The sequence below is a fragment of the Microtus ochrogaster genome, chromosome 5 (assembly GCF_000317375.1).
Source record: "Microtus ochrogaster isolate Prairie Vole_2 chromosome 5, MicOch1.0, whole genome shotgun sequence".
Taxonomy (NCBI): Eukaryota; Metazoa; Chordata; class Mammalia; order Rodentia; family Cricetidae; genus Microtus; species Microtus ochrogaster.
Window position 1 is genome coordinate 16,728,023 of NC_022012.1, and position 12,311 is coordinate 16,740,333.

Consider the following 12,311-nt stretch of genomic DNA (forward strand, 5'->3'; position numbering starts at 1 on the left):
TCCCTGTTAGCCTTCCCTACCACTCATGAGTGTTCGTGAGGAGTTTCTCATCCCTGTTAGCCTTCCCTACCACTCATGAGTGTTCCTGAGGAGTTCCTCATCCCTGTTAGTCTTCCCTACCACTCATGATTGTTTCGTGCTCATTTTCTTGACCCACGAGCCTGGTATTCTTCTTTTTATAGAGGGTTTCTTACAATCTCCATGTTGTCAGGAGTTGTGTCCGGAGCAGCCTGTGACCAGCTGCAGTGGTTCGGGCTCCTCCGGATCCTGAAACTGAAGCCGTGCTCGGCAGTGGCCGCACTGACTGTTGAGCCAGAATGTTTGAGATGTCCTTTTCTTGGTAAACCTCAGGCGTTTCTCATTTTAGTTCCAGTTTCTTGGCTTCTTGTTGTCTTCCTTCCGCCAGACCTCAGAACACTTGATTTGAGGTTAATTGGGTTCTATTTATTCCCTGATGTGGTCCTGTGGGTACAAGTTTAATATATTCTGTTGTGCTTTAATTTCAACATTTTGGCCCTTATTAAAATTGAGGATCGTAGTAGTTTGAATGTAATTGGTCCCCATAAGCTCATAGGGAGTGGCACTGCTAGGAGGTGTGGCTTTGTTAGAGTAGGTATGGTCTTGTTGGAGGGAGTGTGTCACTGTGGAGGCGGACTTTGAGGTCTCTTATATGCTAAAGCCACTCCTAGTGTCTCAGACCACTTCCTGTTGCCTCTGGATCAAGATATAGGACTCAGCTCCTTCTCTAGTACCATGTGTGCCTGCTTGTTGCCGTGTTCCACCATGATGATAATGGACTGAATCTCTGAACTGTAATAAGCCATTCAGTTAGATGTTTTCCTTTATAAGAGTTATTGTGAGCTGGGCGATGGTGGCGCACGCCTTTAATCCCAGCACTCGGGAGGCAGAGGCAGGCGGACCTCTGTGAATTCGAGACCAGCCTGATCTACAGAGCTAGTTCCAGGACAGGCTCCAAAGCCACAGAGAAACCCTGTCTCGAAAAACCAAAAAAACCAACCAACCAACCAAACAAACAAACAAAAAAAGAGTTATTGTGGTCATGGTGTCTCTGGAGAACAATGGGAACCTGAAGACAAGGTTCTTTTAGGGGCAAAAATCTGTTGACCTTTAAAGGCAACCTTCATAACAAGAGGTGTGGTATACGGTAGAAAAAACTAGAAATTGGTGGATGCCTTTGAAGTAGTTACTCATCTATGTTGATTAATTGATTGATTTTGAGAAAGAGACTCATTAGTAGCACAGGTTAGCCCAGACTCACTGTGTAGCCCAGGGTGGCCTTTGCCCTTCTGTTTGTGTGTCCAGGTGCTGTGAGCACAGCTGTGGCCCCGTCCTGTGGCAGGGCTTCAGTTTTCCTCCTCACGACACCACCCCCTCTTCAGAGGGCTGGCAGAGTGCATGCCACCGCTGCTAGGTGGCCACGGTGGTGCTCACCTACAATCCCACCATGCTGAAGCTAAGGCGTTGAGAATGACACAGAGAGGCTTCCTCTCCGAAGAAAAGGTTGCTATTTCTAGTGAAAGGGCATATATCTAGTATTCCAGAATACAGAAATAAAAAGGTTGATGTAGGTTAATCTGTTTTATGGATTTAGTTCTCTTTTTGTTTTTTGTTTTTTCTTTTTTGGAGACAAGATCTAAAACAATTCATTTTTGGGGCTGCAGAGATGGCTTAGGGGCTAAGAACACAACTTCTCTTCTAGAGGACCTGGGCTTTATTCCAGCACCCACATCACGCCTTGTAACTGTAACTCCGGTCTCGGGGAGTCTGATGCTGTCTTCTGGCTTCTATGTGGTCACAGGCATACATGCAGGCAATCACCCCTAATATAAAATAAAAATTGATAGAAAAATTAAAAAAAATGTTCTTTGGTAATTTCCCACATAGTTACAGTATTTATAGATCATATCCACATCTCTGAACAGAACCCACTCCCAGTGGACATCAGCTGCCCATAGCTCCTCAGCCTCTAGCTGGACCTTGTGAACCCCCCTTCTGTGTTTGAGTGCTGATTGACTTTGTCTTGTCAGGTCTGTGCTGCATCCTCAGCTGCTGTACGATTGTGTATATAGTGGCATGGTTCAGAAGACTGTATTTTGTAGCATCCTCTACCTAGCTTGTGGTTCTCACAGTGTATCTGCCGCTCACTGGTGATGTCTCCTGAGCCCTGGGTTATAGGGAGGGATACGATACAAACGTCCCGTCCCGTTTAGGGCTGAACACTGCATAGTCACATTCTCTCCGTGCTGACTAGTTGTGCGGCAGGATTGTCCTTGTGCTCAGGCTGGCTTGTAACTCATGCTGTGTTCCAGTCGGCCCGGAAGGTGAGTGGGCCTCTGGTTCCCTCCTTCCGAGCACTGGGGCCGCAGACGTGACATTGTCCCTGGCTTGATTTTGTTTGGTTTTGATAAGTGTATTAACTGGATGAGATCTTTATTATCTAGTTTTCACAGGCCATGGAAGAGAACTGAACCCTACTTAATTAGTTACCTCCATCCTGGGCCCTGTGGGGGCTCTAAAAGCAGGAGAAGGTGTTTTAGAAACTGTAAGTTAGTTAGGCTCTGAGGTTTCCTTGGCCCATTTATGGCTGGCAAGACAGCGGCTTATAAAATAGCGCTGGGATAGAGCGCGGAGTAGGGATGACTGTTTGCTCAGAAGCTCAGTGAAGAAACTTGCTTGCACAGTTGTGGAAAGTTGATGTCCTTTGAGCTTGTGATTTGCTAAGGGAGTGGCAGTGTCGTTGCTATTTTATTTTTGTGCTTTGTTAAAAATTTTTATATTCCCTGGAGACCAGGAATTGTCTAAACCACATTTTCCTATGCTCACCTTACTCCCTGCCTCTTGTTTCTGTAGTTTTTGTAGTATTCACAGGCCAACAGTTTGTACTTTTTGTGGCTTGACTGCAATTCGTGAGCCTGGGGAATTACTGTTTTTGTTCTTTTGGTGACATTTCTTGAGGTTCCAGGCTCTCACAGTCCCGGGGGAGCACAGTGATGGTGCGACAGTGAAAGTGAGCCGGCTCCGGCGTCCTCTTCCCCACGCTCTTTCCCTTTCCCCCATCTCCTTTGATTTTTGTTTTATTTTGTTTGGAGTTGAACCCAAGACTTTGGTACGGTTTCATTAGACTATGCTTCTGAAACAGATTTGAAGTTCATTCTTTGAAGTCATTTTCTTGGGTGTAACAGCCCCACAGAGTTAAGGTTACTGGGCAGACTTCTCTATGTTGGGTGCTGTATCTTTAAATGTATGGGTAACAAAGAGCAACACAAGGCCCCTTTAGTCTTTCTGTTTCTCTTACCCCACTTTCCTTCTTCTGAGTAATGTAGCCCAGGGTTGTATCGAACTTGTGTTTTTCTGTCTAAGCTTCCTGGGCTCTGTGATTACAGATGTGTGCCACTACATCTGGCTTAGATTCTTTTCTGCTGGGCTTCAGTTTCTGAGCTGAGATTGTTTGAACTTAATTAAAAATATAATAAATCTTAAAAAAATGTGTATGTGTACCTATGTTTGAGTGTGTACATGTGTGAATGAAGATGCCCTCGGAGTCCAGGAGGAGGCATCGGAGCCCCTGGAGCTGGAGTTATATGTGGTTGTGAGCTGCCCCAGGTGGGTTCTGGGAACCTAACTCAAGTCCTCTGGAGGAGCAGCAAATGCTGTGCTCTTAACCATTGAGCCATGAACCTTTCCAGCTACGGATGCTTGAGCCTACAGTGATTATATTCTTTTCCAAAAATTATGCATGTCACAACAAACATTTATAGGTATCTGATTAATTTCTAGAGTTTTGATGATTGCCATTGGAAGGGGAAAACATGTCATCCTCTATTTTCCTGGGCTCATATAATCTAAATAGGGAACATTTATTTATTGTGTAATGACTCCAGGTTACTTAAGCATCTCTACATTGCTTTTCTAAAATCGCATTGAAAACTTATTAGAAGAGCTATTCTTTCTTTTACCTTTGGTATCCTTGGAGAATTTTTGGAGATATTCTAAAATAGAGAATGCATTATGTAGACTTTCATAATATTTAATTAGTATATTAAGCCTGTATATCTAAGGGCAGAACCTTATGCTTTTTGAATGCAAATAATTTTAATATTTATGTTATTGATATTTTTCTAAAAGAAAAAAAGTGCAAAAAATTAGATTCTGCATTGCTATCTTTATTCCAAAAGAGTTATCTGAGGAAAATAAGTTGTCTTTATTCTCTAAAGAAAAGTTGTACTGTTTCTTTACAATTTATTTTTATTTTAAAAATATTTATCTATTTATTAAGACAGAGTTTCACTAGAAGCCCTGGCTGTCTTGAAACTCACTAAGTGAACTAAGTTGACCTTGAACTCAGAGATTCTCTTGTGTCTGCCTCCCTCGTGCTGAGATTAAAGGCGCGCCCACCACTGCCAGCTGCGTGTATTTTGAGTAGTGTTCCCTTGGATTTAGAAATCCATCAGAGTATTGGAGTTCTGACTGAATGTAAGCTCTAACGTCATCTCAGTATCTGGGAGAAGAAAGTGGGGACAGTAGGCACAGTAGTGTCCTTAAGTGATAGAGCAGTAACTGTGTGTCGGGGGCTCAGTGGGTCTAGGGTCCTGGTCAGGCAACAGCCACCAGAGCCACTGTGGATTCAGGGTCCCTTGGCGTTAAGAACTGAAGAGTGAATTTCAGTTAGCGCTGTGAGTTTTAGAAGGAAGCTGTGCTGTAGGAGAAGCCTTAAGAGAAGGGAAGCAGGCGGCGTCCTGGACACCAGGCACTTCAGGGTGTATAGACTTTCCTGGCTTGGAAGGATGAGCAGGCTGGCCCAGTTGTCCCACCTGCGAGGTGGTCGTGTCCTCCATCCGGCTGTTTTGGACTAGAGCTTTGGATGTCCTCACAAATAGTTTCTAGGTAGCTTAGCTGCGCTCATGTAGTTTGCTATGTAAGAGGAGAAAAAGATAAAAACAAGACATCAGAAAGAAGAACATGGACCAGTACCCTCAACATTTTTGGTATTTCTGGTCTCTGGCCAGGACAGGTCTTTGGATAGAACCAAGGATGTTTCCAGCTTCTGCTTGAGACTGAACTGATTGATGGCGAAGGGCAAAAAGTGGAATTGCTGGCTTTTGATAAAGGACTCTGAGTCTTGTTTCCTAATGTGAATTCTTAAGTTTGTGCCTGCCTTTGGGCCTTGGTTGTCCTGGACCTCACTTGGTAGACCAGGCTGACCTTGCACTCAGAGATCTGCCTGCCTCTGCCTGCCTCTGCTGGCATTAAAGGTGTGCATTACCATGCCTGGTGAAAACGAAGTTCCTTAACATGTGCACTGGATGTACACATGGGAGTAGCCAGTAGGTCTGCCCCCAAAGACGGTCATGTAACTGTTGATGTAGACTCTTCATTTCCTGTAGGCCTGAGACCCAACCATTCAGGGTTCAGTTCTGAAGCACAAAGTTAAAGGGAAAGTTTATTTGGAAAAGTGCCGCTCACCGTGGCCCTGGTCTGTGCTCTATGTGCTAGACCCCAGTTCGCTAGCTTTGGGCAAGGGGCTGGAGGTTGAGAATACAGACAGATGCAGAGACAGACGGACATGCAGACCTTTTAACCAAAGCCCTTCTTTATTAGCACCATGGAGGCTTAAATACACTGCAGTCAATGGCCAACAGGTGACAATCCCATCCTCTGATCCTTTAACTAGGCACAGCTTCTTTAATTAGAAGGTTCTAGGAGGGAAGAGCAGCTGAAAGCCAGGACTCATTAATCCCAACATCCAGCTGAAGGCTAGGACTCATTAGTCCCAACAGAAAAGTACAGCAAGCCAGTGGCTAGGTGGATCGCAGCACAAAAATGTACCTTTCAGTGGGCACATGTTTGGCATACTTCCCTCCTCCCCAACAAATGAAAACAACTTAAAATTAAAAGAAACTTTGCTATGCAGATTCTGTCCAGCCCTTCTCCATTGAGAGAGTTAAGGGTCCTCTTCTTGGAGCAGGAGAGAGACCAGTACTCAATGATTTTGTGTCAACTTCACATAGAGTCATCAGAGAAGAAGGAGCCAGCTGAGGACCAGCTGGAAGGCCTTTTCTCAATTAGTGAAACTATTAGCAAGCCTCCGATTAAATGTTTTCTTTTCTAAGAGTTGCCTTGGCCATGGTGTCTCTACAGCACTAGTGCACTGACTTTAGACCATGGTGGAGGACTGTGGGACCTTGTGCTGGAAAGGTCATTGAGTCCTCAGAGCTCAGTTTGTTCTGTGGGAGCTTGGAGGACAGGAACGTGAGGGATGCATGTGGCGGGGGCCTGGCTTGTGAAGTCTCAGAGGGAAGTTTGAGAGGCCCTTTAAAAACTGTATGGGGGCCACTGGTATTTTATTAAGAACTACTCAAGTGAGGCCCCTGCTCTCTGGGGACAATTGAAGTTGCTCAGCTGGGGATGAAGACTCAGCTGTGATTAAGAACAAACCTCCATCACTGAGGTGAGCTTTCCTGGGGGAGTGTTTCTTTATGCTCAACCTACAGAAGCTGTGGTCCAGAGGGGGCCAAGATTGTACCTCGTGCTGGCAGTTGAACTTGGTAATGTCTAAGAGTCTTCCAGGTAGTGCTGGTTTTGGAGAACATTAAGGGGTCGCGGAGAGCAGTGCGGATTGACTCTGTGTGGCATGGCTGGAGTCCCTGCCGAGCAGCTGGGAGAGGCCATTGGTGACCGTCAGCCCCGGGATGGAGGGGGTCATGGAGAGAAGTTAAGACTTGGCACTATGAGAGACAGGCGGATCTCTGTGAGTTCGAGACCAGCCTGGTCTACAGAGCTAGTTCCAGGACAGGCTCCAAAGCCACAGAGAAACCCTGTCTCGAAAAACCAAAAAAAAAAAAAAAAAAAGACTTGGCACTATGTGGCGGAGTCAGTGTCTGAAAAGCTCCCTGGGATGGTTATTGGGGAAGGTGCCTTCCAGTTGCAGAGACTCCAGCATTGGAGATGCTGGTACCACGGGACAACCATCAAGGAAAACAGCAGCCATGGAAGCTGGCCTGAGCCTATAAGCTGTGTGTGCTGTGGACTCGGAGAGTGCCGGGAGCCCTTTGCAGCCACGCAGACTGTGAGTCCTGGAAGCTGACAATGCTGGACTTTGGTTTCGATTTGATTATGACTGTACTTTGGTTTTTCCCTCCTGGAGTGAGAAAGTATATAACTTATTTTGATTTTTATGGGATCCCACAGTTGAGACCTTGGATATTTTAGAAAAACTTGGAAATTTTAAAGAAACATTGGTAGTTTAGAAAGACTTTGGGATTTATTTTAGAGCAGCTTGAATTTTAGAGACTTTGGATATTTTAAAGAGACTAAGCTTTTTATGGAACTTTTAAAGTTATTTATGTTTTATATTTTGGTATTAATATTATTAAGCTATCTTGGGACAATTGAGAAAGAAAAAGTTCTAGTTGAATACCGATGTGTCTGTGTGTTGAGTTGACAAGGGTCAGTTGTGTGGGCTGGTTCTGTGTTAGCTTAACACAGCTGGAGCCATTTTTGGAAACAGGTAATCTCAGTTGAGAAAATGACCTCAATAGATTGGCCTTGGACAAGCCTGACATATATTTTCTTGATTGGTGATTGATGTGGGAGGGCCCGGATCACTCTGGGTCGTGCCACTCATGGGCTGTTGGTCCTGGGTGAACAATCAGTGGGGAGGAAGCCAGTAGTCAGTATTCCTCCGTGACTGCTCAGTTCCTGTCTCAGGTTCCTCAGCACTGGAGCTGTGAGCTGAAACACACCCTTCATTCCCCAGGTTGTTCGTGGTCCTGGTGTCTTATTACAGCAATAAAAACCTTAACTAGGAGGCAGAGCTTCTCTACACAATTTCAGGTCTTGAGGTTGTGTCTTGCTGGCAGAGCATGGTACCCGTGGGCCTTTCCTGGGAGGACTGGGTTCCCTGAAAGTTCCTAAAATGGTAAATAGCCAGGAACTAGGATGTATGACATCTGACTCTGGGGCCTTGGTTTCAATACTGTGATTTTTGAGGGGACTTCTTCAGTTCATTTATTTGAATAATTAAGGTATTTTTAGCCCAAAATGTAGAAAAAAATATTTTTATACAGTTTCAGGGTTTGTTGTCATTTTTTTCTGAGCATGGAAACCAACTCCCTAACATCAAAGTCCCAAAGTAGTTAGCTGTTCACTAACTGCGCACCTAGGATGTCCTTTTCTCTGAGACAAGGATCTCCTTCAGCAGCTCCGCTGCCATGGTTTGTGACACTCAGAGAACTGGGCTTATGGCTCTATCTGACCACAACAAGACTTAGATGGTCTGAATGACCAGATTGGCTATTTCTTTAAACTACTTTAACATCATTTAGCATTTGCATTTCAAGAGCTGTTTCTTTCTGGAAAAGTTGCTTTCCAAGTCCAAGTTTCCAACCCCGCTTTCAGTCCTCACACTCTGCGGCTTGTAGCTCACTCGTTGATGGAAGTTTGGAAGATTTCACCATTACATTAGAAGATAAGGGCTGGCAATATGACTCAGTGGTAGGACCCTTGCCGAGTCTGCACAAGGACCTGGGTTCAGCCCCTAGTTTCAAAAATTAGGACACCATGTTTGAAGGGGTTGGGTATTTTGATAGTGTGGACAAGAGAATGAGATGTTTCAAAGTTGTTATTTGTTGACTCTCCTCCTATATCGCCTATAGCTGAAGGGATGGAGCTGCATTTGTTTTAGAATGGAAATTAAATGGCCTTGTTGTCATTTAAATAATTATACCTCACTCAGGTGTGTCTGATACAAAGATATAATAAAATGCTCCCCACGGTATTATTTCTCTAATGGTGTAATCTAGCTGAGATTTAAGTGTTTTTTTCTGTGCTGCCTTTCTCTGTGACCAGTGTGCTAATTGTTCTTATCTTTTACAACTTTGTCATTTTAAATTTCAATACAATTTAATTAAAGCTGATAGAGAGGCTGAGAAGAAATTAATATAAAACAATATAAACAGATTTAAAGTTGTCCCTTTATTTTTTTTTTCTCCATAGGAACATTGGGTAATGTAGACCATGGGAACCAGTATCAGATAAAGTTAATGTATGAGCACCATCTTCAGAGGACAGCCTGCAATATGACGTATGGACCCTTTGGTGGCATAAAAGGTAATTTGCTCTGAATCATGCGTATGATATTTCAAGTGGTAAATTTACACCCTTTGGTCATATTACAATGGAATATTATGTGGCTTGAATCTTAAGAATTAAATAAGTATTTTAGTGAAAGTTTTATATTTCAGATACTTAAAATAATTAAAAGGTATACTTTTAACAGTGGATATGTTTAGCCAGGCGGTGGTGGCGCACGCCTTTAATCCCAGCACTCGGGAGGCAGAGGCAGGCGGATCTCTGTGAGTTCTAGACCAGCCTGGTCTACAGAGCTAGTTCCAGGACAGGCTCCAAAGCCACAGAGAAACCCTGTCTCGAAAAACCAAAAAAAAAAAAAAAAAAAGAAAGAAAAAGAAAACAGTGGATATGTTTGATATTCACATTAATTGTATTATTATATGGTCTTTGGTGTTTTTTCTAAATATCTGTGATGGCTTGACTGGCATCCACAGACTCAGTTGGTGGAACTGTTTGGGAAGGATCAGGAGGTGTGGCCTTGTGGGCGAAGGTGTGTCTCTTGTGGATGGAAACGTCAAAAGCCCATACCATTCCCAGTTAGCTCTCTTTGCCTCTTGCTTGCCGATCAGATGTGAGCTCTCAGCTCCAGTGCAAAGCCTGCCTGTTTGGTGCCATGCTCCCCAACATGATGCTCATGGATTTTCCCTCTGAAATCATGACCCCCCAGTTAAATGCTTTATTTTTTAAGTTTCCTTGGTCATGCTGTTTCCATGGCAATAGAAAAGTAATCAAGACAACACCTTTTCTACAGAACTTGCCTTATAAGCTGATTAAAACTGATTTCTTTGGTGGTAGAGCTCTGTGCCTGCCACTTTCAGTGGTGTGAAATGTTGAACTTAGTAATAGTTCCTGTTGTACCGACCAAAGGAGGGTGGGGCTATGAACATGTCTGCCCAGCCTCTCATGTTGAGAGTGCCCGTGGCTTCTTTCTGCATAAGAGAGCTGGAAATGAAAACACATGGGGACTTAAATGTAGACTTGGTATGCTCATCAACTTATGATCTCTGACATGAAGGACAGTCCCAAATTCCACAAGGTCATCACCTTTATCAAGTAGGTGCCCTTGCTATCTTTGGGCTTAGGGGGTAGATTCATGGAAAGCCTGTCACCTCTTCATAGGACATACAAAACCAGCAGATTCTTAAGGCTCTTGAATGAGTGGGTAATGGTTGTATCTAGCCTACACATATCATATCCGCTGGCTGCATGCTTGCTTATTTTATTTTATGCATGTATGTACATATGTATGCATGTATTATATATTTCGAGGACTGTGGTCACACTGTAGTCCAGGCTGACCTAGATCTCAGTGTGGACTGGGCTAGTCTTAAGCTCATAGTGATCCTCTTCTGGACGAATGTCCATGTGCTAGGATCGCAGGTGTGTTCATCATGCCAGTCTTCCTCTGGGTACCTTCTAATTTGTAGATTACTTATAATACCAAATATGAATGTCATGCAAATCGTTGTGATGTTCAGGACAGAAGCAGTCCTTTCCTGGATGTCTCAGCTGCGGCTACTAAAGCTGGCTCTTCTGGCTTTGATAGGCTGGTTCCTCCTCCTTTGTATACTACCCCCAACTCCACACACTGATGGACGTTGTTGAAGCAGACTGCCCCAATTCCGCTGCCCCCCCCCCCCGCGGTTTGTATGACTCTCATGTGAGAGGTAGGCTCCCTCTGTGGAGAAATAGCCTCTCTGAGTGAAGGCTCACAGGGATGTAACAGGGAGCCATGCAGAACAGGAGCTGTGACAGCCAGCTAACACCCGGTTGTCCTGTCACACTCCTCTGTGACAACCCATATCCAACGTGAGCTAAAAATTCACAGGTGGAATTGTCCTTCTGGTCTTCATTTTCTTGTGAAGACTCTCACGTCATGTAAAACTATTATGTTTGACATGATTTTCTTCTGTGAAGGTGTCCTTGTTTGAATGACCTCAGCTTTGAACCTAAGATGAGTCAAGAGGCATTTTTTTTTCTTGTGTGATTAGCTTGTTATGCCCAGCATGCGAGGACCCCAAAACACCACCAGGGAGACCGACTCACTGAAATGCAAAAACAAGGTTTATTGTGTGGGCATTACAAGCTGGCAGGAACCTCGTCATCTCAGCAGTGAGGAGGTACCCCGTCCTTCTAGAGGGCACTATTTAAAGGCAAAACCCGGAAAAGTTACATTAGCAGAGTGTGGGGTGACAGGTTCAATCTGATTGGCTGACATTTGTCTAGGGGTGTCCTGGTGTGTGCTGGCAGGTGATCTTATCTACAATGATTTGAACGTTAGGAATTTCCTTTGGATGGTCTGTTCTTGGTTGGTGCCTAGATGGTCTCAGTTTTTGGTCTCTCTTGGAAGCAGGTATTGCCTCAGGGTTAGGCTAGCCTTGAGCTTGTCATGGCTGGGTCAACTACTGAGCCTCAGGCCTCTGTTGAGCTTGTCATGGTTGGGTCCTACAAGTGGAAAACAAGATCTCACCTGGTGCTGTGTGACCCTGTCCTCTTAGCTCTTGAACTGTGTCTCACATTTAAAAGGTGACTTCCAACACAGTGTGAGAGACCATTTTGACAGACTTTAACTTCCTTTGGTTGAGAACAAAACATTTTACAATTTGAAGCAGAAGGAGATGGGGGCCAGAGGATCAGGAATTCCAGGTCAGCTTTGTGAACCAAAGCTAGACTGGGCTAAGAAGACCCTGTCATGAAGGAAGGTAGGTGGTATGCTTGTAGCCCGCATTCAGTCCCAGACACGGGGACAAAGTTTGCCAGAAGGTAGAAATGATGAAGTCTGGTGGCTGCAGGATTTGTTTTTCTTGATGTATGAACTAAGCAGTAGAATGTATATCCCTTAGGAACAGAAAATGAGTCACTCCCAAGTTGTGTACCTTTGAACTGAGTCCCTTCCCAAGCCTGACGTCTCTGGCAGTAAGGGTGCCACTCTCTTTTGTTGGTATGTTTTGCTTTTTTGGAGACAAGGTCTCATTTAGACCAGGCTGGAACAGGCTGGAACTGGCTGGAACTGGCTGTGTAGTTGGTGCATGCTGGAACCACTCCAGTGTCAGTCATTCTTTTTTTATTTTATTTTATTTTTACTTGTTGAAAAAAGAAAAAAAATTTCTGCCTCCTCCCCATTTCCCATTTCCTTCCCCCTCCTCCCACACATCGCCCCC

The 12,311-nt window shown here is 44.4% G+C and overlaps 1 protein-coding gene across 1 annotated transcript in view; it reads left to right on the forward strand.

Moving 5' to 3' along the window:
• Positions 1-201: 201 nt before the first annotated feature.
• Bbs9 (Bardet-Biedl syndrome 9) overlaps positions 202-12,311 on the forward strand; it is a 384,815-nt gene continuing 372,705 nt past the window's right edge. Inside the window, exons 1-2 of the mRNA XM_026778926.1 lie at positions 202-340; positions 9,016-9,129. Of these exons, the coding sequence (XP_026634727.1) occupies positions 202-340; positions 9,016-9,129 (253 nt within the window). The remainder of the gene's footprint in view (positions 341-9,015; positions 9,130-12,311) is intronic.